We start from the raw sequence: 27,725 nt of genomic DNA, 5'->3' as shown, positions 1-27,725 counted from the left end.
TCAAATTGTTCCTCATTGCCCATTATGTGGGCCCAATGAGTGGTTTCTCTGAAGTCCCTTTCAGGGAACTCGATGTTCCCTCCGGCCCCAGCCCGCCCCACCCAGCTCCCTCTCTGGTCCCCTCATGGACCACAGAGGCTCTATACTGGGTGCCAGGATGGAAGAGGCAGTCAGAGAGGAAGGGTTGTAGACACACTGCCTCCAGAAGAGATCCCCCCAGCCCCTACCCGCCCCCTTACCCCCCCCCTGCCCTGCCTCCCCACCGCTGGACAGGCTTTGAGCATAAAGCCAAGGGATCTGGAGCAGCTGAGAGTCCTGGTGAGTTTATGTGGGGAGGGCAATGGTGTCTGCAACTACAGAGATCAAGACTGAGGCTCAGGGCCCAGGGTGAGCTGGGGAGAGCTGGTGTCCCCTCAGTGTGCAGAACAGGGCAACCGCCTACAACAGACAACGTCACAGTCCAGGCTGAAAGGGCCCAGGCTCAAAAGCACAGCACACTCTGGGGAGGAGGCAGGGAGCTGAGGAGGCTGGCTGACCTTAGTCCCCATGCCCTTGCAGCTGGGCTCCCCCAAAACAAGCCAACCGTACTGGGGAGCCCTGCTGAGGCCACGGGAGGATATAGGAAGTATTTCGTTTCCAGAGGGCGTGAGCTTACACAGGAAAGAAATGCTCAGCCAGCCAGTCAGCGAGGGCGAGGGTGAGAGCCCCAGAGGCTGAGGCAGGGCCAGGGGAGGCGGCTCTGCTCCCATCTGCCACCAGGCGGCAGCAGAAAGCAGCACACCCGCACCACAGGTCCCCCAGGGTCAATCTGGCTGAAGCAGTTTCTCTCTATCCCTTTCTCCGGGACCTCCTTCTCCACCCACTAGCTAGTCCGACCAAAGCGAGCACAGATGTGCCGAGCAGTCTGAGGGAGGCAGAACCCAGGGGTCTGGATGTCTGCTTGTGCCCAGCAGAGAAGCCCTGACAGATCACGGGGAAGGACGCTGGGTGCTCTGAGGGTGGAACTCACCCTGGCTGGACCATAGATTTTTAGTCTGGCCACTGGGCAGTGACTCTGGATGACATCTATCCATGCATCACTGCAGATGGCTATCTATAGATATACAGGTGTATACAGGCAGCTTCCCTTCTTCCAGCTCCCACGTCCTGCCCCAGGCCACCGTCCCGAAGTGGCCCTCCCCCACCCCTACTCCTTCTCCTCCTTTGCCTTTGGGAGGACCTGGCATCATTTTATGGCGACCTGGGGAGAGGAGAGCATCCCACACGCAATACCCCCCTCTCTGCGGGAGACCAGCGGGCTTTCACACACTCCGAGGACTCTCCGGAGGCAGAGGAGATGGAAAATGGCAAGAACGAAAGGGTCCAGAGAGGAAATCTGGTCAGAGGAGTATGGGCTGGCAGAGGAAATGCCAAGGTAGGGATGCCAATGTGGGGAAAGCTGCTCGGCACTCTACAGAGGAGACCCTCTCCCTCCCACCCCGAGACAGCAGACTAAACAGGAACAGGGCGAGGCAGAGAAGACTAGCACACGGTAGCAGGCGATCCATACATGCTTGTTAACTAAGGCAGGAGGGTTTCATGGGAAGAACCCTGGCCTGAAAAAAGGAAACGAGGTTTTAGGCATAGCTATGTGAACGTGAAAAAGTCACTTTCTCTTTGGTCCTCAGTTTCCTCACCCATGAAGTCAGGAGGCTGGACAAAAGCAGGGTGGCAAATGGAGCTTCCTGGAGCACTGTATTTGGAAGGACTGTGAGGTGGGAAAGACTCTGTAATCAATTAGCAATGTCTGCCTCAGGCACAGGAAAGCACAGAACAGTCTAGGGATCATCTCTAAGTTCCTTCCATTCCAATGCTCTGTGAGTTGAGGACACATATTGCAGGAAGAGTGTGGAACCAGGGACACCTTGAGAGGCCTCCAGGAAAACTCAAGACCATGATGGCTTGTGAAGGCTTTTTGTTTCTCTAATTCCTTCCCCATGGACTCCAGAACACCAAGCCTAGGGAAGGACCCCCTCTAATGGAATGTCAGAATCCAATATGGCATGTTCGGTTGTCACTTCCAACACGTTGTGTTCCATCAGGCTCTCCAAGTCAAAGTGTGATACGTATTCCCGTCAGCGCTACCCTCCCAACGCGCAAATACAGGAAGCTGGAACATCCCTACAGTGGGAGCTCCCACACAGCGTAATGTGTTAGAATCAGATGGTGGACTCAAAAAAGACCACCCTCCTTTATAAATAAGAAGGTATGTTCCAACAGGATGGCATGTTGCAGCGGGACCACCTCTCGCCCTCCAGAAGGAGCTGCCCCAGCTGAGAGAGAGCGGCCTGGCCTCTGGCTGGGGGCGCCCACGGACATCACAGAGGTTCCCAGCCAGACAGCGGTGAGGGACAGAGGCGAAGGCTGTCCACTGTGGTGGCCCTGACAGAGGTTCCTGGCTCCATAGCCACCTGGCTGCTGGCCACATCCTACAAATGGGTCTCCTTCTCCCCAACTATGAGCCCCTCCCTTGCTGGGGAAGGCCCGCCGTCCTGGCTGGTACCACCATCCAGGTGTTGCTTGGGCTGTGGCAGGCTGGGGTCAGGGGTGGTGAGCTGTCGCAGGCGCTGTGGAGACAAGAAGGAACGAATGGGTGCCACTGGTGAGAAAGGCACAGATGTTCCATCCTGTTTGTAACCCCAGGGCCCAGGTCAGGGCCAGGCACATGGGGGTGGTCGGTAGAATCTGAGTGAATACGGGAATAAATATTTTGAGAAGAGAGAAGAGACAATACCATGGTGACTAGGACCAGGAACTGGCCAGGTTCCCGTCCTTGCTCTCTTACTAACTACCTGTGCAATTGTAGGCAACCCATTTAACCCCTCTGTGCCCTATCTGTACAACGAAGATAATAATAGTACACAGCTCAGAGAACAGTGCCTGGCAAAGGTAAGTTGATCAATAAGTGCTTATTTTTGTTCTTCTTACTATTACTATTATAATGTGATCAGTAAGTCCCTATTATATTATATGAGTAGTACTACTATTATTACTGGTATTGGTACCATCTCCTCCCCCTGCTTCTTGCCTTGAATGCAGATGTGATGACTGGAATCACGACAACCTTCTTGTGACCATGAGGTGGTGAGCATGATGATGAAGACATGCTCAGACAGAGGTGCAGAAATATAGGAAGAGTTTGGTCCCTAGTGACCTCTTTAAGCAGCTGAACCAAATGCCAACAGCATCCATCTTTGGTCCTTCTCAATGTAAAAAGAAAATAAGCCTATTTGCTTATTGCAGGTTGGGTTTTTCTGTAACTTGTAGGCCTGTTAGATTTTTACAAGTGTAATGTCTTTGTGGGACATGCTCTATCCCCTTCCAGGAAGGCATGTCTTAAATTCTAAACAGGGAGCCTCTGCATGTGGCTCCCCAGAATTAAGATAAGAAAAGAAGCCAGGAGCCTGTGTATGAAATGAACCATGATAGCTGGTTATTAGTTTCCTGGGAGCAAGGAATTTGTGCTCTCTAAATCTCTGTGTCTGGGTGCCTTTAAGTTCTTGTTGTGACTCAGTTTCCTCCTTAAGTCTCTGACAGTTTACCCTTGGTCAACCTGCCCACATGATCTGCTGGAGGTCAGATTCTGAAGGTCTAGGACTCCAGGACTTTTTAAGATTTCTGAAAATGAAGCCATTGGACCGGTCTTCAAAGATTCCATGAGACTGAAGGGTTGCCCCACGCTCAGAGCTGGGCTCCACCCATGGTGTCCTGCCTACAACCTCTCTCAGCAACCCCCTTTCATGCATCACTTGCTCTGGCCCCTACCTTCTTGAAGGAACCCTGGGTCTTCAGAAGGGTGATGATGATAAAGAGTGGGACGCAGGCCATGGAAGACAGAGCCAAGAACCAGCCGATGAAGTAGCCCCAGGGAGGGTACACGTAGATGTTGTTGTATTTGAGAGGTGTGTACTTGCTCAAGGAGAAGAGGAAGGTGGCCTGGAAGGAGGGAGAGGTGGATGCAGATGAGACAGAGAGCCCTTGAAATCTTCTCTTCACCTGCTTCAATATTCAAGGACAGAGGACAAGTTAATGCACTGTGGTGCATCACTGAGGTAGACTAGTAAAAGCCATTACAAACCCTGGGCCAATGCATGCCCCCCCCCCCAAGGACTGAGACAGGAGGAGCTCTGAAGAAAGGAGGGAAGGTGGAGGAGCCCTCAGCAGGCAGACAGAAAGAGACCACTAACTGGGAAGTCGGGCAGCAGATGGAGGTGCTGAGAGAAAGGAATGGAGCAGGAACTGGAATGAGGCAGGGGAAGGAGACAGCCCCCGAAAGGAAGGGCAGGAGAACCAACCTAGAAAGGGAAATGGACCAGCCTCCCCAGGTAACTGGATAGGCAGGGAAGCAGCCCCAGAACTCGGGCATCCTATTCCCCGTCCCCGAGTCTCTGGAGGCAGGAGGGTAGCTGGGTGGGCACATACCAGGCAAAGTCCAGGGGTCAGAAAGAGCCAGGAGATCTTCACCAAGGGCCATGGCCTGTAGCCAATCATGTCCTCAACGTTGTCATAGAAACGATCTGCCCCTGCCCAGGTGCGGTGGGAGAAAAGTGCGAGAACAGGAGGAAGGAGAGAGCTTGTGGGTATTTGGGGAAGACTCACCTGGCTTTGCCCTCTTCCCCCCACCCTGTGAGGGGAAACTGGATCAAGGCACGTGAATGAGATGGGTCCCTGGCACCCCAGCCACAAGGCAGGGAGCGAGGAGGGAGAAGGGGCTGCCACCAAAAAGCTGGGAGCCCTGGAGAGAGTCACCCAACCTCTCGGTGCAATCCTTCGTCCCCTTGTCTAGGGATGAAGACCCTAAATCCTAACCACAGAGGAGGGTGTGGGCCTAAAATGGCACAATGGCTAGCAAATGCTCATTTATCTATGCCGCAGAGATGAATTCGGTTTCAAGTCAAAACAGCAAAACAGCAAGGGTCCCACTGTGCCAGCTTAAAACGCTAAACTCACATAGGGCCAGAAAGTCACTGGGAAGGGAACAACAGTCTAGACTCTGGAGGAACCACTCTGCGTTGTCAGGAAAGCACGGCAAGAAGCTTCATCTGTGTTTGTAGAAACACTGACTGGTTTTGTTTACTGTCCTTCTTTGCTCCAGATCCAGGCCCACCCAGTCCTCTAAGGAGGAGAGAGCCACCGATCGATCGGGAAAGACCCTTGGAGGGCCTCTCTGGCCCTTCCTCAGCAAAGAAATAACTTCCCACTGATCACCGGTGTGCAGGAAATGCCCCCATTAGGGAGTCATTCCTTTGACTTCCAAATTTCTCCCCCAGCTAACAACCAGATACTGCTGGGAGGGTGTAAACTATTACAGTTCCTCAGCTCTTTAGAACTCACTGTGATGGAGTTTATCAGATCCTCTTTGGGAGCAAGTTCTGAGAAGCAGCTGAGGAAAATCAGAAAGACATCAGATGCTTGAGGTGAGAAGAGAGGAGACATGTCCAGGGAGAGGGAGGACACCAGACAGGAAGGCTTAGGGTAGCAAAATAAAAACCTTCCTACTCGCGGCTTTCCCACTCATGCACACTACATGGCACCCACCTACCCTCTCTGCCCCGAGCCTTGTTACATTGGCAATGCGTTCCCCCAACTTGGTGCGGTGGAGCCCGAGGGTCCTGGGTATGACGATGCCTCCTCCACGTACTAGCTGTGTGAGCTCAGGCAAGAGACCTACCTCTCTGAGCCTTGCCTCCCCCTGCAAAGGGCTGCTGTGTGAGCTGTGAGATTATGTATGCCACAGTCAGCAGGTTGCTTGGCATTCAGCAGTGCATTGACTCAATGCATAAAGGATCCCCCCCTACTGTCATCAGGACTGGCTAGTCACCCCAGCACTGAGGGGGGCTGGTGGCGGAAGTCAAAGGAAGGCGGAATTCACTTCCGCAGAAGAAAGGAATGCGTAACAGCCACAAGGAGAAAAGCTACCTCAAAAACAGGGGAATGAGTTTCCTGTTCAGGGAAGTATTCAAGCAAAGTCTGGGTGATAACCTAGAAAGGGCATGTGGGGATGTGGGGATGCTCAGACAGAGTGGCCCTAAAGCTCTCTTCTGGCTAGGAGTCCCACTGGCAAAGGGCTTCCAGCAGCTTCTGTATCAACAAAACTGTTCCCTGTTGTTTCTAATTCCTCTCACTATTGCGGGAAATCAGTTTTGTAGAAACTACCTTAACCCAGCTCTACCTGCCATAATGAGAAATGCCCGGGTTCCCAGAGATGGATGAACGTCCCAGGGCAGCAATACAAAGACCTATAGAAACCAGAGGGCCGGCATAGCCCATCTCTCCTCCTGGGCAGATCACGGCCTTCTTGGTGGGGGGGGGGGGGCAGAGGCTCCCCCTCCCTCTCCTCCCTCCACTTACCGTACACCCAGCTGATGCAGAGCACTTCAAACACGGCCAGGAAGAGCAGGCATATGCCACTGGAAGCATAATAATCAAACAGCTGGAAGATATACATCCCGCCCTGCGGAGAAGTCAGTGGAGCTAGACAGGGCCTTGGCCAGGGTGTGCAGGGGACCTGCTCCACAGCGAGAGTGCAAACACCCAGCTGGGCCCCCATCCTGCCCAGCCCGTGGGAAGTCACTCCTTGCAACTAAAGGGAGTTGGCCTTGCCTACCCCTGCCCCCAGGCCCCTCATCTGACCTCAGGACAACAACTTCTGACAGCTTCAAAGACCTTGGCAACCGTGGGACATACACTGTTTTTTCTGCCTAGCATCCTCTCTCGTAACGTAGAACCTGGCACCACCTCACTCTGAGTGTTCTCCTCTCCCTGCTCCAGGCTGGAAGCAGAGCCAGCACTGGACACTCACCGTGTTCTTGGGAGACGGTCCCTCTCTTTCCTTGGGGGTTGGAGGGGTGGCGGCAGGTCAGCCTGAAGCTGTACCAGCGTTCTTTACTATCAGGAGGGCAATCTGGCTGAGAATGGCACTCCTGACCATGTCAGGAGAGCAGTTGGATCCAACCATACCTGAAACCAATTATCTCTAGACTTTTCAGTTTCCTGGCCCCCAAAAACTCCCTTTTCCACTCAAGCTGGCTAGCATTTGGTTTCTGTCACCTGACACCAAAAGAGCTAACTGAGCACAGGTAAGGTTCTACTGTGTGGTCCCTACAACCTCGCTGTGATGAGGGCAGAGCCGGTGTCAACACCACCAAGGAGCCGATGAGGAAGGTGTGCCCCCTGGCTCCCTCACCTGGGGTGGGGGCACACACCTCTGCTCACCTCCGTAACCAGGAAGAGCCCGATCAGATAGCACACGACTGCAATGGCCAGGATGAGGAGCTCTCGCCGCCCACTCTTCCGGAGCTGACTGGGGAACATGTCCACGGAGGCTGTCACCAGGCACTCCACACAGACAAACTGCGGGCAGGAGGGGAGCTGGGGTGAGAGGTGCAGCTTGCCCTTTGCCCTGGCCGCCTCTCCCCACTCACCCATGCTGACGCACAGGAGCACAGGGGTCAAGGGCAGACGTGGGGTGGCCAGCCCTGCCCTGGCCGCATCTCTACAACAGAGGGTTCCAGCATGGGGGCTGGAGGGGGAGACATGTTCTGTCCCCAAGGCTGGGGGGCAGGGCTGGGCAGCTTGAGCTGAATGGCTGGAAGGAGGCTGGAGGGCCATCTGGGAGGGGGCTGTCCATGTATGGGGAAGGGTCAGGCCTGGGGGGAAAAGGCAGGTGGCCCCCTCACAGAATAGGTTGGTCTTGAGACCAGGGGTCACCCAACCAACTGCAAGGACAAGCCCCGGAAAGCGGAGGGGGATCTGGAATGCATGGTCAGTGGGAAAGGAGATGGAGGGAAGGTAATGGCCAGAAACGCAGAAGCTGGCAAGAGGGTCGCCAGGGCAGGGAGGGGTGCGGTGAGGTGGGCGGGGTGACGAACCTGGCTGTCCAGCCCTAGGAAGATGAGCATGATGAAGAAAAGACAGGACCACAGCTGGGATAAGGGCATCATTGTCACAGCCTTGGGGAAGGCGATGAAGGCCAGACCAGGACCTGCCAGGCACAAGGCGCGTCAGGAGAGTTCCCTCCTGCTCTCACCGCCCTCAGGGAAGAGCCTTCTCCCAAGGTACTGTGTGAGTGTGCATGAGTGTGTGTGTGTGTGTGAGAGAGTGTGAGTGTGTGTGTGGAGGAGTGGTGCAAGAGGGGAGGGTAGTTTCATCCACCACTCGGCTCTTCTGGTTCTGGGGAGCTGGCTTGTGCATCCATTCGTGCTTACAGCTGTGGGTCTGCCCACCCACCCTCAGTCCCCGCTCCCTCCCCACCACCCATGGTTCAGGAGGCCCTCCTCTGTGCCAAGCAGGGCCCACAGAGGCTAAAAAGTTTCCCATCAGCCAGCTCCTGGGACTCCTGCCTGGGACCCTGGTGGAGGGATCTGTGTTCTCCCCTCGGGGCCCAGACAGCAAAGTGGTACCTACCGGACTCGGCCACTTCGGAGATGGGCAACCCCTGCTCCTGGGCCATGAAGCCCAGGATGGAGAAGACCACGAACCCGGCCGCGAAGCTGGTGGCGCTGTTGAGGAAGCAGAGGGCGATGCAGTCCCTGTGGGGGCGGGGAGGCGGAGGAGCCAAGGGAAAAGAGAGGAAGAAATCCCTCAGGGGAGGAGAGATCCAAAGTCAGTCATTGGGGAGCGAGGAGGGAAAAGGGAAGCGAAAGATGCGGGAGGAGAGGGATGGAAGAGAGAATGGGGGAGGGACCAAGATCAAGGATCATTGGAAGGTGGGGAGGGAGAAAAAGAGGGAAGAAAGAAATTCAGTCTGGGAACTGAAGCTTCGATTCCCTGGCGACACTCCAGGAAGACCAGCCCCCCCACCCCAGGGTCCCCGGCACCCCACTCCGCCAATCACCTGTAGCAGTTGTTGTGGTACTTGTTGTAGCTGCCCAGGGCGGTCAGGCACCCCTGGCAGATGGCGAAGGAGAAGAAGATCTGGGTGCCCGCGTCCATCCACACCTACATGAGACCCCAAGAAAGTGGCAGGGGGCGGGGGTGGGGGGCAGCTGGCCGTGGCCCCTCAGACCCCGCTGGCCCCTGGGTGTGCCCTCAGGAGTCGCTCACTCGCCACCCTCCACTCACATGTCACTTCACAGGCAGGCCCATTTAAATGTGGCTCTGGGGGCACTCAGGAGACCCCACATACTTGGATTTCTTGGGTGGAGGGGCAGTGCCCAGATAAGGCAGGGCAGAACTGAGAGCTCCAGGCTCACTCCAAAGCACTGAGGGCCTCAGGCAGCCAAGACTGGGGCCAAGAGCCACTTCATTAGAATATAAAGAAAAAAACCTAGGACTCCTTGGGGAAGGGGGGGTGGGGCAAAGAATGTGCTCAGACAAGTCCTAGAGGAGGAAATAAAAATGCACAGTAAATCTGTGTGGAAATGTCCCACCTCACAGTAGTAAAAAAAAAATAAATTAAAACAATAAAATGATACTATTTTGATCTCTCAAATTATTGTAGATCAAAGGTTAAAATGAATTATTATGGAATCTCTCATGGGCCCCGGAGAAAAAAAGGGTACGTTCCAATACTGGTGGAGAAAATCTATATTTCTCTAAAGCCAGGACATTTCAAGACACTTAAACGCACATATTCTTGGACTTAGTAATTCCAAGTCTGACTACTGTCAGGAAATAATCAGAGATGTGGTCCAAGATTTAAACACAAGGTGTCAATTGCAGCTATATATATGATCATAAAAAAAAGTGCCTGACCTGAATGTCCAAGAATAAGAGCAGACTGATGACACCTGCCCTGCATGTGAGTGCTCAGAGGACACGGCGGCTGGTCTATTGTGCACACTGCCCACTCTGTCCTTAGAGCACTACCTGGCCCTCAACTGGTCCTCAGTACATTTTGGGTGAATGAGTGACTGAATGGATATTATATGCAAGTGTTTAAAATGACATTTACAAATGAATTTAATAACATGGAAAATGCTTACAATATAATTTAAATGAAAAAAGATACATCTCTATATAATTATCTCAACTATGTTAAAACACAGACACACACAGACACACACCAACTAGAAAAAAAGAGTTGGAAGGAAATCTACTAAAATGCTCATAGAGATATAGCTGATTACAAGAGATCTTTAATTGTTTTCTAGTGGGGATACATTGCCTTTATTTTTTTTTTAAAGATTTTATTTATTTGACAGAGAGAGAGAGCACAAACAGGGGGAGCAGCCGAGGAAGAGGGAGAAGCAGGCTCCCCGCTGAGCAGGGAGCCCAATGAAGGCCTCAATCCCAGGACCCTGCGATCATGACCTGAGCCAAAGGCAGACGCTTAACTGACTGAGCCACCCAGGCGCCAGATATATTGCCTTTAAACCGAGAGAAAAACAACCAGAGATTTTCAAAAGTACAGCTGTGGTTTGGGGTGGGAGACAGCGGGGAACTGGTCCCCAGTTCCTACCTGGGGGTCCTTGAGGCGAAGCAAATCTGGCTTCAGGTAATAGATGATGCCCTCATAGGCTCCAGGAAGGGTGATGCCTCGGATCAGGAGGATGATCAGCATCAGGTAGGGAAACGTGGCTGTGAAATAAACAACCTGGAGGGAAACAGGCTCAGGTCACCCCTGCTGGGGACAGAGCCGCCAGGAGGTGCCAGGGACCCTATGGCCATCCTCCTGTCAGCCCTCCTCAGGCAGCAAGAGTGACACCCAGCTCAGTGTCAGACACCTCCTTAGAGACGCCGAGAGGGGTTGAGCACCTGCAACTCTCCACACCTTCCTTTACACATTTTAGCGGGTCTCGGGCTTCGAGGCAGGTGGAGTATGAGATACACATCAGCAGGGCAAGGAGGGAGGAAGGACGGGGAGGGGCACGAGCTTCCAGCCATAATATTTCAAAGACTATTTTAAAATCCAGAATCTGGTCTCCTGGAATCCCTCATCCTGGCTGTTCTCCCTTTGCCCCCTGGTGAGGGTGGGTCCTGGTGACAGAGGGGGAGCAGATCTGCAGAGTGACCTGTGGCAAAACTTAAGCTACTTTTCCAGGCTTAAGTCTGGAGGGGCAGCTGTGGCCTGAGCTCTGGGATATGGAGACACTCTGAGGGGTCCACTCTGCTCCCTGAGCAAGCTCAGCTCCTTACCGGAGGTGACAGCAATATCTGTGTTATTATCACTGTTACTAGTTTTATTATTATTACAACAATCCCAGGAAGGGGGAGGCTGCCCCCAGAACAGGCTAATCAGAACGGTCAGTATCCTGTCTATTCCTGGCTTTAAAAAGCATGAAGTATCAACCTCAGATTCCCTGGGTTGGAAATAATGGCTCAAATCTGAACTCTCTACACGTACAATAAGCCACTGTTGTTCATTCTTGGCCTGAACCCTTTTGATTATTGGAAACTCACCACTTCAAAGACAGTTCTGTTTGCTGGTTCATACCATACTACAAAAAGCGAGTTGTAAAAGTATACGATCCTAATTGTGTCACGTACACACATAATAGATACAGATACACGCAAACACACCTATAAAGGAAACTAGAAGACAATATCAAAACATTAATGGGGATTAGTAGATCCAAATCTACCATGCTGGCTGGTACAGTGATTAGGGGGACTTCCGTGTTTCTTATTTTGATCTGTATGTTACTTATGTAAACAGGTCTTTTACAGTCATATTGAAAGAGAAAGTCTTTCCTTGTACTGAGCTAAACTCTTCTTACTGTTTCCCCTGTTCTCACCTTGCCTCTCCCTTACACTACTTTCTTTCAGTTCTCCAGGGGGACACTGTGAGTGTCCCCATGGCTTCTGGGGGCCACAGAGAGCTTACCAGGAGCCAGAACACCTCACCTTGCCTGTGGTCTTGATCCCCTTCCAGATGCAGAAGTAGCAGATGACCCATGCCAGCAGGAGGCACAAGGCCAGCTCCCAGCGCAGGGCCCCCAGGTCATGGATGCCTGAGGTGATGCCCAGAACACGTCTCCTGAGGATGGAAAAAAAAAAAACAACCAGGTGAATGGCGAAAGGGGACAACTTGATGTTTGTCTTCAAGTCTCTTGATTCTTAGAGCTGACCCCACAGATCTCATGTTCCAGGCTTCCCCTCCCCATCCCACTGCAGCCCCCCATGGCCACGCCATGTTCCCACCTGTGGTCTGTATGCCCCTGCTGTTAGAAGACCAAATCACGTAATCCCATAGGTATCTTTGTCTTTCTAACCATCCAGCTTTCTCTGTTGTGCAGAGAGAGATAGAGAAAGAGAGAGTGAGGGTGGTAAGTAATGTATGGATGAGCAGATGGAGAGTAGATACTTACATAGGCAGGTTGATGCACAAGTACATGGGTATCAAACAGGGGGGCTGAATATGTTTTAGTATCTAAAGAATGCGGGGAGTGGTGGAAATGTGTATGCGCAAGTGGTGGATGTGTGGGTTTGGGGTGACATGAGGGCATACGCATATGAGGGTGTAGGGTAGACACATGTGGGTGTTGGTAAATACATGTGGGTTTTGGTTAAGCATGAGGGTACAGGCAGACCTTTGTAAGAACGAGGATGGACACGTGTGGACATGGGCAGATGTAAGGGCGTAGTCATGTGGAAGGGCAGAGGTGTGAATATAGGGTTTGCCAATTTCTGCAGTACCAGTATGCTCACTTTGGCCAATTTCAAGCTACTAACATAACATCACTGAACACGGAGCTGGGGAGTGATGTGCACCATCTGTTCTGCTGAGCTGGGGCGGACCATTTGCCCATGTGCCATGCACCAGCGAACACAGCACACGTGTCGGTAGGTGTGAAGGTGTATGTAGGTGGGTGCCTGGGGGTGCGGATGGGTGCAAGGATGCAAGTCGACATGGGTAAATGTGTGAGTCTGGCTGGACACAGGTGGACTCGGGGTCGTTGGGAGTGTGTCAGTGGACAAGTATGGGTAGTTGTGAGTGCTCCCCCAGGTCCCAGTGATGTGCCAGGTGGGGGGAGGTGGGTAAGCACTGGAGAGCGTGCACAGAAAGGTTTAAACTCGCACTCCAAGTCCCAGGCCTCAGACATCCAAATTTCCTACTTGGGGCCCCTGGCACGTGGCATCCAAGCCCAGCACCTACTCCCAGAATTCCATGACAGGTGAGGTGAAGTTCTCAGAGGGGGTCGCTGTGCGGGCTCCCGAGTGGTTCAGAAAGTCCATGCAATGCTCTGTTGAGGACAAGAGGGGCTGGGCATCAGCTAGGGACCAGATGGGGAGAGATGCCCTTTCACCCTAGTCCCCCCTGACCCTCTGACCTTACAGCCTGGCAGTCCCCATCATTCCCAGTCCCAAGAGCTTCCTGTGGAGCCCCCATTTTCCAGGAGTTGACCAGCCAGGTGGTTCATGGGACCAGCCCCTCTCCCTATGTTCCTCCTACTGCTCTTGTTCCAGTGAATCTGGCAGTTTCTCTGGCCACCCCGCCACCCAACCTCTGACACAGAGCTCAGATCCCTCCGCCCCTGGAACTGGCCCACTCTCTCCACTCAACACACGAATGGACTGCATCCTCGTGCCTGCTCTTCCCCCTCGATGGCCTGCTGTTCACATGGTGGGTTCCTCCTCAATCTTCAGCCCTCAGCCAGCGATTTTCTTCCCACTGTGGTACCGTTTCGGCAGTTTTGTTCACCCATAGCAATTTGTAATTATTTGATTAATTTGTCCCTTTCTACCAGTAGACCGCATGCTCACAGAGCGCTGGGCCACGGGGCTTGTGCTCAGCTGTCTATGTCTGGCACCCGGCACGGAGTGAGTGATGTTAACCCCTCGCAGTGGCACAAAACATTCACAGTCGGGTGGGGTTTTCGGTTCTCCTGGTGGCTAGTCCAGATTCCCACAGAAGGGTCAGCCAGCAGGATGGCACCAGGGCCCGCACAGCCCGGCTCTGAGGCAAGGGTTTCCCCCAGGGAGAGGCCCCAGCCCAGGGCCCGAAACCATGGATACCTGTGTTCCAGCTATTGGTACAGGTCGTCCAGGGCAGCTCAGAGGTGAAGGAGCTGAACAGGTAGAAGAGGGCCCAGGCCAGGATGATGATGTAGTAGATGTTCAGATAGGACTCGATGACCACAGAAGCCAGACCAATGCCTACGGGAAGAGGGGAGGCATGGGGGAACAACAAGGAGAACCCAAGAGATCAAGTTAGCCCAGCAGAGCCACACGGAAGCCTCCCGCCGCGGCTAGAAGGGGATTGGGTGCCACCCGAAGACAACCACCAGGATTTCTTTATTGGCCAGAGAAGCCACAGACAGCACATTTTTCTAAGAAACACAGGTTACAGAACACCACAGTTTGCATTCTTCCAGTTTTGCAATATATATATTTGAATGTATATCTTCTTTTTTTTTTATTTTTTTATTTTTTTCTCATTATGCACAATTTACTTGACGTATCTTTTTTTTTTTTTTTTTTGAAGGAGATAAACTCTGGAAGGATTGTCATCCAAAAGCTACCTGTGGTTCTCTAGGTGATAGGATTTCGGTTCACTTTTTAAAGGTTTTTTTTTTTTCCTTTTGTCCATCTGCATTCTCCAGTTTTTCTATGACAATCACACATTACTTGTAAAATGAAAAAGGGCAAGAAGAACAAAGGAGTAAGTGGGGAAATCTTGGTAAGAATCAGTCTCAGGATAAGAGCAAAAACCAAAAGAAACCAGCAAAGAAAAAAAAAAGAAGAGGTCGCTGGTTGTCGAGAACCCTGGAGCCTGAGTGGGTCTCAAAATGCCAGCTCACCGCCCAGTGAGGGGCAAGAGTGTCAGCCGAGGCGGGACCTGTGCGCCCAGGTCGGACGCGGGGGAGCAGTCTGGAGGCTGGCCGTGGGGCTGGGAGGGAGCAAGGGCAGGCGCAGTCCCCCCACCCCTCGCCTCCCCCCTCCCCGGCCCGCCTGCTCCTGCAAACGTGGGATCTTTTCCACAGTCATTTTAAAAGTAGCACGTTGCCAGGGCGGCCGTTAGTCCCGAGGTGTGAAAGCGGGCGGAGGAGTGGGCGCCGCGCCCTGCCCCAGGTCCCAGTCGCTCCGCGTCCTGGGGAGGTGCCCGCGGCCGGGGAAGCCGGGGCTCCAGGATGACTTAAGGAAGCACAGCCCCGAGGCAGGTCGGAAAATCAATGCCGACTGTCCACAAAACCAGCCCTTGGCCGGGCGAGCCCACCCTGATTGTCTGTTCCAGCGGGCCTGGCCAACTCGACCGGAGCACCCCCCGCGCCCCGCCCCCGTGTTTTCCTGCGTTTGGGTCTCCGCAAATCATGCAGGCGTGGGGGGCGGGGGCGCCCTAAAGCGACCGTGGGCTGGGGCCTCGGGAGGAGCGGCGGCCGGGGCTGCTGATGGCGCGGAGGGTGCCCGGGGAGCCGGGCGGCCGGGCTGTTCGGAGCGCACACACAGACACCCACACACCCAAACAAGCGGCCACTGTGCGGCCACTCGCCACCAGCCGGAACGCGCTGTGCTCCCACCGCCTGTAAACACCCGACCGGACCCGGGAGGAGGCAGGGAGCCAGGCTGGGAGGAGGGGGTGCCCCATCTCTGAGGGGAGGGATGATCTCAGGGGAGGAAGCTTGTGCCTGTGTGTAAACTGAGGAGGGAGGGAGGGTGGGTGAGCACAGGGTGTGACCTCCGTGTGCTGGGAGGGTGAACTGCGGGGTGGGTAGCAGGCAGCCTGGACCCTCCCACCAACATCGGTGCGTACACCCTGAGACTCCAGGCCTTGGAGTCTCTGTCTCTTCAACTTGACCAAGAGGGAAGGAGCAGTAATCCCTCCCCCCAACCTCCATCCAATGCTTGGTTTGCTCACCCGATCTGTGGTGACCCCTTGGAGAGTTAGTAGATACCTGCCAGAGAGGCCAGCCCCGCCTTTTGCCACCCAGGAGCTCACTTGGTCCTAGGGATAGCGCACAACTGGGTGGGACATTAGGCGACTGCTGGGCTCCAGAGCAGAACACGGAGACACTGCTCTGGCTGAAGCCACAGTTGCCCAGCAGGACCCAGCACTCCTGAGTAGAAACGTATGTGGGCCAAGCTTCGCCCCTCCCCAGCCCCTCACTGCTGCTCCTCCAGGGGTCCCATGGGTGCCCCAAGAGGAATGAGTACCAAATAAGCCTGGTCCCCGCAACCAAACCCCCAATTGGTGGTCAGGTTCCCAGCCTGCTCAGGAGCCAGGTTTCCCCCCTCATGCCCACCTGAGCATGGTGGCTACAGCCCAGCTGAGTAGGCTGTAACCCCAGATAGCCTAGTCCCTGGGGCTGCCTCAGAGACTGACGTGAGGGAAAGAGTCCTCTCCTCATTTCCCATAGGCAAGGAACCTCTCAGAGACAAGGGTTGGGAAGTCCCCCCAAGGGGACTGCCCCAATCAGCTAAAGATGGGGTGGGGAAGGACACCCCAAGCTGCTCACATTAGTACCAGCAAGTCCATAGAGAGAACAGGAGCTGTCCCTAACCTAACCCCTAACCTAATTCCTAACATGGGAAAAAGCATGAATTTTCAGCTCAGGGAGACCTGGGTTCAAATCCTCAGTAAATGATCTCATTTTCTCATCTGGAGGATCCAATGAGGAAATGCATGTCAAGTGCTTGCCGGAGCCCTAACACATAGCCGGGCTCAGGGGACGTTAGCCATCGTTATCATCGCTATGGTTATGTACCTCGGTGGCACGTCTGGGGCCGCGCCATGTACACCGGAACAGCATTCCAGGAAGCTGATGAAGATGAAGCTCCAGGATTCCTCACTTGCAAAAACTCCTTCCAATCTAATTTTGCACTGGTGATTTTGTATTGTCTTTCTTGAGGTGTGCCTTCCTCCCCAGGATCTATAAGCTTTGGGCCCCCCAAAGTTTGATAACTCTTCCTGTGTCCCCCACAGCACTTCGCACAGGATGAGAGTAGATGAAGAAGAAGGTGGTGGCAGGGAAGGAAAGGGGAGGAGCGATGGAGGGATGGAGGCGCTTGGTGGCCCTGGTAGGAGGGCAAAGGGGAACACTCACCCTGGAGAAGGGGACAGATCTTCCTCCAGGCTGTCACGCTGCCTTGGCTGGTGTACTGGCCCAGCGCCACCTCCAAGAAGAACACCGGGATGCCGCAGGTGAAGAAGAAGATGAAGTAGGGGATGAAGAAGGCTCCTGTGGAACAAGAGGGGGCAGGGGCTGAGTCCTCGACCCATCTGGGAGACCAGCGTCCCACTGCTCGGCATCCTTGATCTCCCTCCCCACCCTCCCAGGGGCCCACGTAGGCTTCCTCCTGTCTGCGAACAGGGACAGGCAGAAATTTTCCAGTCTGAACCCCATTCAGGATAGGAAAGACCTTTGAAGAAAAAGGAGTGAACATTTAGGTGGAAATCCTAATAGATGCACTATTTATTTTCTCAGTGTGCTTCACAAACTTAGTCCATTTATTATTTTGGGAACCAAAACATGTGTTCTGTATAATTTGATATGCTTATTAAATTATCAAGTGTGTTACATTTTAGAGAAAAACAAACAAAAACACCTCAGAAAAATTGTTTTTCCTCTAATAATTTTCAGATGTTTTTTTCCCTCTACCAGGCTCTGATCCAAACTGGGGTCCCAGCAGAGAAGGCCGTTTCTCTGCTCAGGCAGATTCTCGGGCACTGGGGTTTCAGCAGTTATGTGATTAGGTGCTGACCTACAGCCCCCACAGGAGGCCAGGCCGAAAAAGCATCCAGCAAAGTAGGGAACTTAAAGACAATGCTAAGCCGCTGGTGCCCACTTCAGTCACTAAGACATATACCTGAGGATGGAAAAAAAAAAACAGATGGGTGAACAGATTATTGTTTACTGCATCAAAATAACACTTAGCACTTATGTTGTGCTTACTGTGTGTAAGGCATTCTTCTAAATGCTCCACCAACATCAGAATCCTCACAGAACCACCTCCCATGGGGCAGGTACCACTGTTATCCCCATTTTACAGATGAAGAGACTGAGGCATCACGCCAAGTGGTCCGATCCTGAGACTGTGCTCTTACCCAAGTAATCCACATTACTTTGCAGGAAAAATAGAAAGTACAAAGGAGGAAAAAGGAAAAAAATATTGTATAGCCTTCCAATTTTCTTATAAACAGACACACACACGCACATATATACATATATATTTGGCAAAAAATGAGAACCTATTATATATTCCTTGACTACCATTTAAAAACCTATCATGAACCTATTATATCAATAAATATAGAAGGCATCATTTTAATGCCCGTATCATATTCCACCGTAAGCATGTATCTTAGTTCATTTCATCGATACCTCCACTGGCCAGGTATCCTTGGTTGTTTCATTAGAAACCCCACTGCGATCCATTGTCCACATCCTTGTGCACTTAGCTAACTGTCTCCTCAGTATAAATTTCCAGTGGACAAATTGGTAGGTCAGAGGGTATGTACATTTTTTTTTTGCAGTAAAATATATATAACATAAATTTTACTTTTTAACCATTTTTAAGTGTAAGGTTCAGTGGCATTAAGTACTTTCACACTGTTATCCAACCATCACCACCATCGATTTCCAGAACCTTCTCAGCCATCCGAATCTGAAACTCTGTAGCCATTAAACACTAACTCCCTATTCCCTGCCTCTCCCTGGCCCCTGGTAACCACCATTCTACTTTTTGTCTATGAATAGTTTTTCTAGACACCCTATATAAGAGGAATCATGCAGCACTTATGTTTTTGGTGTCTGGCTTATTTCACCTAGCTTCATGTCCTCAAGGTTTATCCATGCTGTTTTCAGGCTGAATAATATTCCCTCATGTGTATATATCACATTTTGTTTATGCATTTGTCCATTGATGGACATTTGGGTTGCTTCCACCCTTGGGGCTTGACCAGTTTTTTAAGGACTTTGACACGCATTTCTGAATCGCGCTCCCAGCCTCTCCTACCCATCTTCACCGCCAGTAGCAATATGTGAGAGCGAAGGAGAAGGATCTGTGAGGCTTCTGGGCCCTCCGGAGCCACAGCAGCTGCTAATTCTCCAAGTCCCGAAGTCCTTTTTAACCCCAGCTTTGCCTGCACAACCTGAGTAACACCACTGATGCCGGATCACGCGCTGAGGTGGTTACAGGGGTGAGGCTGAGGGGCTCTCCCAGAGGGCGCTTTACGGGAAGTCTGTGGTGGCATGTGACCCATGGGCCCCTTCCTGCTGGCTGTGCGGAAGCCCTTCCCTCTCCTGAAGGGGACGGCCTCAGCGCTACCCTTGGCACATAGACTTCTGCCCCACAGAAACCGGGGAGAGCTCAGGAGGCCTGGAGCTGGGCCACCCTCAGGCTGAGTCGGGCCTGGAAGGTCAGTGCTAGGCCCCGGCCACAGCAGGCAGTGGGAGGAGGTTGGTCCTGGAGCGCCTACAGGCGTCCATTCTTGGCTTTCTCCCTGGGTTTTCAACATACTATCACTGCAAACATCCTCCCCTCGGAGTGAGAATCCTCACTCGGGGAGATGGACCTGGCCCACAGTTCCCTTAGCATCTGCCCATGCTCTGGGCACGAGCAGCCGGATGAGGCCCCCCAGGGATCTGTGAGGGCAGGGTGACTTGGGACGCATTTATAGTCTCTCTCCCTTTGCTCTAAGGTGTGCCTTATTAGCTCTGCCAAGCACTCACTCCGGAACCACTAGCAATCTGGAAACTCAGAATTCATAAAATTCTCTTTTGGGGTGAGCCATTTTTTGAGGATGATCTAGTTTAGCAACTCCCTGGGTTTTTTTTTGTAACGAAAGATATTATTACACCAATAACACTATTTTTTCATCCCTCTTGAAAGATTTTTCTCTACAGAACCATTGGTTAACTAATTATTAATTCATTATGAATTGATTAATATATCAGTAAACACTATATTTAACTGCTTTTTTTCTTATTTATTTATTTTTTTTAAAGCAAGGCAGACTGCCACCTGCAGCGCCTCATTTGGACGTGTCTGGAGTCTCAGAAGCTTGATTACCCTACGTTCTCCTACAAATGGACCTGGAGAGCTTGTTTGGGGGTCCTAGCAGGGGAGCGCAGCTACTCGTATACCCTTGTTGGAAGAACGGTCCTCCCCTATCAGGGAAGGTCGTCCTCTTGGACGAAGCGCGCAGCTTCGGGCACGGCGCCCATGGAGCGGTGTGGGAGGAAGGGGACACCTGCCTAGCCAGCCAGATCAGCCACATCAACCCTGGCAATCAACGGGGTGACAGATGTCGCAGCCAGATCGCCCTCACATCCTAACTGCTAACTAAAGAGTTATGGTCAGCTCAAGATAAACCCTATCATCATAGTGAGTTAGTACAATTCTAGCCTAAAGCAAAAAGGTGACATTTGAGTTAGTCGGTGAAGTCATGTTCCCACGTAGATCCATTATTAAGTTATCTGAAACAAGGAAACCTACATTCCTACTTTCCTGGACCCCCAAAGACCAGTGACCTGAGATTGGGACCCCTGACCTTGCTCCACCCCTCATGTAGGGGAGGATGAGGGAGATAGGATAGAGGGGTGGCAGGGTGGGTGTCCTCCCCGGGTACTTAGGTTGGGACAGAGCTAATGTGAGAACACAGACTCTGCCCAGTAACTGCGATCCAGCACTGCCTCTTCACAGACGACCCAGGCTCAGCGCGGTGTCCCTGCACACTGTCCTAGGCGCTTGTGTCCCCATGCCGCCCCACAGCCAGGACTGAGTGCAGCCACCAGGCAGGACACAGTGCAGCCACCAGGCAGGACAAGGAGGTGTGGGCACCCAAACCAGAAAACCTGTCCCCTGGACCCTCCTTCTCCCTCCTTTTCAGATGGCAGGGCAAGTGATGTGCAAGCCAGTGAACCAGGTGCCCAGGCCCGCAGCTCCCAACCACTTCTATGATCTTGGGCAAGTCGCTAAACATCCCAAGGAGCCTCTGGGCACTCTGTGAAATGAGTGCTCAGCCTGGATCATCTTCAGCTCGAGCACGAACGCCCTGTGTGTCCGTGAAACTGGCCTGGGGCAAAGAAACAAGTCACCGCCTACCACTTCTCCTCGCCTTCCCTAATCTCTGGCCAGCATTCACCCCCCACTCCCCAGCCTCACTCCATAGCCCTCACCTGCCAGGAAATCCCATTTCTATTTCTTGGAGCCATTAGTTCAAGTAGTTGGTAATAATACTATAAGGTTGGAAACACAAAACAAGATACCTGGTAGATGCTCAGTAAATACCTGTCAAAGTAAATATGGGGGCGCCTGGGGGGCTCAGTCGATTAAGCATCTGACTCTTGATTTTGGCTCAGGTCATGATCCCCTGGTCATGGGATCTGAGCCCCATGTCAGGCTCTACGCTCAGCGGGGAGTCTGCTTGAGATTCTCCTCCCCCTTGGCTGCTCCCCCCCCATCTCCAAAATAAATAAATAAATCTTTTTAAAAAATTAAATATGAATAGTGTTATAAGGGTTTTCTATTTTTTTTAAAGATTTTATTTATTTATTAGAGAAAGAGACAAAGAGAGGGAGGGAGGGAAAGAGAGAAAGCACAAGCAGGGGCAGCGGCAGGCAGAGGGAGAAGCAGGCTCCCCGCTGAGCAGGGAGCCCAACATGGGGCTCGATCCCAGGACCCTGGGATCACGACCTGAGCCGAAGGCAGATGCTTAACTGACTGAGCCGCCCAGGTGTCCCTATAAGGGTTTTCTAAACAATAATTATCTTTAAATAGGAATGTTTCTTCTTTTTACCTTTCTGGAATGTTTCAGATTTCACAATAAATGTGTACAATTTCCACAAGAAGAATAAAGGTATTTTCAAAAGGCAAAGATGAATCTGTCCAGTCACAAATAAATTCATATAAATGAATACTTCCATTTGTATGAAAATTCCAAATAGGTAAACCCATAGCCACAGAAAGTAGATTAGTGGTTGCCAAGGGCTGGCAGCAAGAGGGAATAGAGAGTGACTGCTAATGGCTTCAGGCCTTCCTTCTGGAATGATGAAAATGTTCTAAAATCGGTGTGGCGATGGTTGCACAATTCTATGAATATACTAAAAGCCTCTAATTGTACACATAAAAAGATTAATCTGGCCCCTTCCCACCATACCCCTGCTCATTTTTACTACCAGTGCTGAAAAATAATAAAATTATGTTTCTTTAATTAAAAAAAAATCAGAGACAAGGTCATATTTCTCTGCTCAAATTCTTCAACCGTTCCCATCTCAGAGCAGAGCCTATTAGATGTGAGCCCTGTGACCTCTCTGATCTCTTCTACTCTTCTCCACATCTGTCACTGCCCCACTGTTCTTCAAACAGGCCAGGTGCACTTTCACCCCAGGACTTTGCACTTGCTTTCCCCTCCGTTTGGAATGGTCTTCACCTGATCTCCATCTGTAAGACTCACTCCTTTACCTCCTTCAAGTCTTGGTGCAAATGTCACCTCCTCAGCGCAAGCTTTCCTGGGCACCTTACTTCACCTTTTCAACCCTTCCCCCCATCCCCTACATCTCCAACGACCCAGCATTCCCTACCCCTCGTCCCTGCTTGGCTTCTCACCATTCCACTTCTCACCATCAACATCCCACGCATTTTACTTCTTTTTTTTTTTTTTTAAAGATTTTATTTATTTATTTGACAGATAGATACATAGCGAGAGAGGGAACACAAGCAGGGGGAGTGGGAGAGGGAGAAGCAGGTTTCCTGCCGAGCAGGGAGCCCGATGCGGGGCTCGATCCCAGGACCCTGGGATCACGACCTGAGCCGAAGGCAGACGCTTAACGACTGAGCCACCCAGGCGCCCCCGCATTTTACTTCTTTGTCTGTAATCTGCCACCCTGCGCTAGAATACATATAACACACAGAATGTGTTCTGTGCTGTATCTAGAACAATGCTTAGCCCAGGAGAGGCCCACAGTAAAATACTAGCTGAATGAATGACTCCTATCAGCAACCGGCATTATACAGAATCATGAAAGACTAGTATATCCTATCTTGTTACACACTCAGATTGCTTGGTCCTACCCATTGCCTCCATTACCCTTCACTGTGGCCCTGGGAGGCATCATCCCTATTTCACAGAGGAGGACCCTGAGAACCCCCGGGCCCTCCAACTCCATGCCAGCCTCCTTCCATTTTACCACATCGCCAGGCAGGAGGCGCCCAGGTAGGCCCTGCTTGCGGTCAAGGCACAGCTCTCCCCACCACGCCTACCTCAAAATGAACTCACCACCTCCATTTTTGTAGCAGAGATAGGGAAACCTCCAGACATTCCCCAGCCCAATGATCTCCCCGGCCACTGACAGCACAAACTCCATCTTGTTGGTCCATTGGCCCCGATCCTTCACCTGGTCCTCGCCTTCCTGTTCCAACTTCTCTCCCTCCTCAGGGAGCCAGGAGACCACGGGAGGCCCGTCCTCGGGGACTGCCACTTTTCTGTCCATGGCGACGTGATGGACCGGGAGGCCGCAGAGCCGGGAGAGGGCAGGATGGTGAGCCTGGTGTGATGAGAAGGGGTGAGCTGTACCACCCCGAAGCATGCCCTCCACCCCTGTTTTCTTCCTCTTGGCTTTGATTATTGTTGGAATATTGCGGTAACATTTCCCATTGTTGGAATATGGTTTAATATCGTTGGGCTGTTGATTTTCTTCCCAAACTCTCCATGACTTTTACACCGAAAGTTACACTTTGCTCTCATGACTTGGAGAACAAATAGGGAGCCAATCTTCGTTTGCCCATTTTGCAGAGGGGGACATCCAGGCCTTGACAAGTGAAGTGGCTTGCCTACGACCATATAGGAGTAGACTGGGAGGAAAAGGCTTGGGGGTCTTTCATTCCGAGTCCCTTCTGATATTTACAGCCAGCCACCGTCCCCGCTCGCCCGTCTGCCCAGCTCCACAGTGTCGGGTGAGTGGCACCCGCCCAGCCTCCGGCCTCCAAGCCAGAAGGGATCAAAGCCTGCCAGGGGTGACAGGAGGTCAAAGGGCAGGTGTGGCCCAGGTGACTGCACGGTCTTCTGCTAGCTGGTTGTGTGCTCATTCCTATGCCAGGCAATCGATCAACTCAGGGTAAACATGGGAGCCAGCTAGCTCCGGGCATCTGATTGGGAGGGAAGGAGAAGGTGGGGCCTCTGAACAAGGCCAGATGAGACCTGGGGTTGGTGCCAGGACCAGTATAGGCCTTCGAGGGAAACCCGGTTCTTCTTCCTTCTCCGTTGTACCTGTGCCCTGAGAACAAGCAAGGGGTCCTGGCAGTCGATCCCAGAGCGATTCTCACTGGGGTGGTGGTCTCCTCAAAGGAGACCCAGACGTGGCTGAGCGTGACAGCAGGTCACTGCCCTTCCTGACTTCCTGCTCTCCTAAAGAGCCCAAAGCTCACTGGACTGCCAGAAGAATGACGTGGTCTCTCTTGGTCTACTCTGTCCCTATCGCTGTCCATTTGTCAACCTCCAGGAGATAAACTGCGGCACTGTGGTGTTGTACCTGGAGTCCTTGTTTGCCTTCCCCCCTTCCTCCCCACACAGCCACCCTGAGGCCACCTCCACCTTGGCTCCCGAGGAGCTGCCAGGAGGAGGTGATCCGGCCCCAGAGGGAAGCACCCACCCAGCGCCCCTCCCCTCCGGGGGGCGCTGGGGAAATCAAAGTGACCCTAAGCTACCAAGTGCTCCATGCCCCTCCAAGGCTCTAGAGAAACACAAGGGATTCTTTTTACTAAGTGTCTGTGTTTATTCATTGGTCCTTTTAACCCAGGCAACAGCCCAAGCCCAAGTCAGTTAAAAAGGCGTGGCAGGAGCCATTTGAGGTTATGGAAATTTTTGAAGGTGACTTGGAGGACAGGTTATCCCAGGAATGGGAAAGCCTGTCGGGGTTAGACTCTGGTATTGGGACCTACTCAGAGGTTTCCACTGCAAGCTCAGCCCAGGAAGAAAGATGAAGAGAGAAGCGCCTAATGGAAATCAGAGGTCTTCAGCCCCCGATGTAAGGGAGGAGGAGGGAAGGAAGGGAGAGAAGAAGGCTTCCAGGTTCAGAGGAGACCATCAGACCCTAGGAGTGGGGGAGGCTTTGAGAACCAGGGTGTCAGGTTGGAAGAACAGGGCAGTTCGGCCCTGGGAGAAAGAGCTGGTGCTACCTGAACCAACTGTAGACGTTGCTACAGAATTGGGGTTTGGGCACCCTGAGGAGTGGCCCTGGAATCGTTATCAGACAAATGAATGGATGAATGAATGAATTCAAAAACATTAACGGAAAAAACACCAGGCAGGAAACCTAAGGTCTAGTCCAGACCTAGCCAATAATAATATTAATAAAAGTTAACATTTGACTAATTGTTGTGCCAAAAACCTACACTTCTTCATATGCGTTATTAAATTTTATCCTCATTAAAATCTTTAAAGTAGGTATTACTATTAAGTCCATTTTATCAATGGGGAAATGAAGCTCAGAGAGATGAAGGAACTGGACCTGACACCTTGCAAGTATTCAGTAAAACTATTTTTAAATGATTTGAATGAACTCACCAATACAATAAGCAATGGAGCGGAGTCTCTAACTTGCTGTATGAACTTAGGCAACTCACACGTCCTCTCTGGGCTTTAAGTCTCCCTGGAAGAGAGAATGAGCCATTCAACAGGGGTGCTGGGAGGGTGGGGGATAAAAATAAGATCCATAAAAGACAAGGAGAGATTTTTTGCCTTTGCTTGCCAAGCCATAGTGTAGCTCAGCTCAGGGTGAGCCCAAGCACAAAGGTCTCCAAGGGGGTGGGCAGGAGACAAGCCTTCCTGTTCTCAGACCAGAAGCAGCTATGACAGGGCCACGCTGTCCTCAACAGTGGAAGGAAGAGAGACCTGGTGGGGCCAAGGAGTAAGCGAAGGGAAGACCAGAGGAGAGTGCAGGATGGCGAAGCAAATCTCAGAGCCCAGTTTGGGTGCAGGGTTTGGCTTGTATCGGAATGGGGAAGACAAGAAGAGAACACACACTGATGAGCTGATACTGATGCAACATATTTTTTTTAAAGGTTACTGGAAAGATCATAATTTATGGGTTAGAGTGAAAAACCGGAATGGCAGAATGAAAGCAAGAGCATGTGGAAACGAAAGCTGGCCCCGAGCCATGGTAAATCAAGAAGAAACAGGCCTTCAGTGCAGCAAGTGGGATTCAAGTTAGACTCAGGGAAGAAATGTCGAGGTGGAGGTCAGACATAAACACAGGCTGTACAGAGCTCTCCTGTGGGGGTTACTTTTCAAAGCCAAAAGGACGGCATGCCCCCCTACCCTCCTTACCCCGTCCCCACTCTGCCCTTCTACCCCTAGCCCACTTGCAAGGAATAAACAGTGTTATCCACAGTCAAGATGACTTCCAGAGATCTCCCCCTTCCCGAGATCTCCCCCGTCTCAGCTCTGCCACCTCTCCAGCCCCTAGCGCCCCCTTCCCACCTCTGCTAAGCTGGAGCAGGATACGGGGCCATGCATTGGAGCTCACCACACGTCAGTGCCCTCCAGAAGCCAAGACACCTACATCCACACTGGGCTCAGTGCAGCCCACCAAGAAAATCTTCAAGAGGCTAACAAGTCCAAAATTAACCGTTTTCAGGAGCTGGGCATGGGGCTAGGAGGAGGAGGTCTGGTCAGGGTCTAGCAGAGGAGCAGACAGGTGGCGAAATGCCGCTCCCGCCATGCTGCTGGGATCCCAGCTCGGCCCCATCACCCTCCCAGTCCAGCACAGGAATGGCCCAGCCCCGGACCCGGTGGGGGGGGGGGGGTGCGGGGGGCACAGGAGGCACGGGATGCCCCAGGCCCTGCTTCAACCCACACCCACATACCAGTTCCCATTTCTGTACACACACTGGTGCCATTCCTGTCACGTCCCTTTGCACACACATACCTGTGTGCATGGCACCAAAACCTGACTCCGGCTAGTCCCTCACAGCCTGGGGGCTGCCGGGTTAGGCTGCTGGCCGCCTGCACCTCCCCACCGCTCCCTTGTTGCCCTTCTCTGGCACAAGCATGCTCACGCCTCCCCACAGCCTGAGCTGGGGCAGCTTCCTCCTTCTGGGAGACGCTTGGCTCCCAGCTTGCACTGCTTGACCCATGGGGGAGGGCAGGAACCCCTCATCTGCATGGCTAATTGCAGGTCATGGGTCTTGAGGGATGCCCAAGGTTTGTCCCGTCTGCTCTTCCTTCCCATCTCCCTGGGTACTGTCTGCTTCCCCTCCTTCCCTCAGTCAGGTGATCACCCCTCCTTCACCTACTCCCTAGGGCCAGCCCCCCACCTAGGGTCTTTCCCAGGCTCGTCCCTGAGCAACTTAGAAGCTGTGGGTGGCTTGGGGGAGCCGGGGTGATGCCCCTGGTCCTAAGATGCCCCAACATCAGACTAACTTCAGCCCCAGTCTTTTGTACCACAGACACACACAATCCTACAAAACCTTGCCTCCCAGGACTCACCCCTCCAGCCCCTCTGAGGCACCCTCTAAGGGACTGTGAAGACACAGCCCATCCTCCGCTTCCTGCTCACCTCAGTCCCGAGCTCGGCTCCCGTGGTCAGCTCAGCTCCATGCCTCCGGTCCCCGGGACAGTGGTGGGGAAGCCCACACAGCCGGGACCTGAGAGGGGAACCAGCCTCCACCTTTGCTCCTTCTCCTGTTCCTCCCAGCTCAGAATCCCATCCGAGTTGTTGTCCCAGGACTCCCAGACAGAAAGCAGCTCTGTGTGTGTGTGTGTGTGTGTGTGCGCTCACGCACACCAGTGTATTGGGAAGTGAAGGGACAGAGAAATACCACAGCAACAGGAGGGACTGAAGCCAAAAGTTTGTGCACCAGGA

At 52.5% G+C, this 27,725-nt stretch overlaps 1 protein-coding gene across 2 annotated transcripts; it reads right to left on the bottom strand.

Moving 5' to 3' along the window:
• Window positions 1-1,122: 1,122 nt before the first annotated feature.
• On the bottom strand, window positions 1,123-27,725 carry SLC6A12 (solute carrier family 6 member 12). Of its 2 annotated transcripts, XM_032390986.1 has the most exons (16): window positions 27,420-27,725; window positions 25,427-25,511; window positions 23,141-23,408; window positions 16,965-17,099; window positions 13,939-14,079; window positions 13,079-13,166; window positions 11,827-11,959; window positions 10,442-10,576; window positions 8,876-8,979; window positions 8,446-8,570; window positions 7,911-8,023; window positions 7,255-7,392; window positions 6,391-6,493; window positions 4,462-4,562; window positions 3,805-3,975; window positions 1,123-2,606 (listed from the first exon to the last, which is right to left on the bottom strand). In XM_032390986.1, exons 3-16 carry the CDS (start codon window positions 23,352-23,354, stop codon window positions 2,469-2,471), a joined length of 1,839 nt encoding a protein of 612 aa, XP_032246877.1. In that variant the 5' UTR covers window positions 23,355-23,408; window positions 25,427-25,511; window positions 27,420-27,725; the 3' UTR covers window positions 1,123-2,468. The 2 variants fall into 2 exon arrangements, with proteins under 2 accessions (XP_032246877.1, XP_032246876.1); XM_032390985.1 differs by lacking the exons at window positions 25,427-25,511; window positions 27,420-27,725 and having other exon boundaries at window positions 23,141-23,508.

This window comes from Phoca vitulina, unplaced genomic scaffold (genome assembly GCF_004348235.1).
Source record: "Phoca vitulina isolate PV1807 unplaced genomic scaffold, GSC_HSeal_1.0 scaffold59, whole genome shotgun sequence".
Lineage (NCBI taxonomy): Eukaryota > Metazoa > Chordata > Mammalia > Carnivora > Phocidae > Phoca > Phoca vitulina.
Note: the sequence above shows the minus strand (reverse complement) of the source record. Positions and strands in the feature narration are given on the sequence as shown.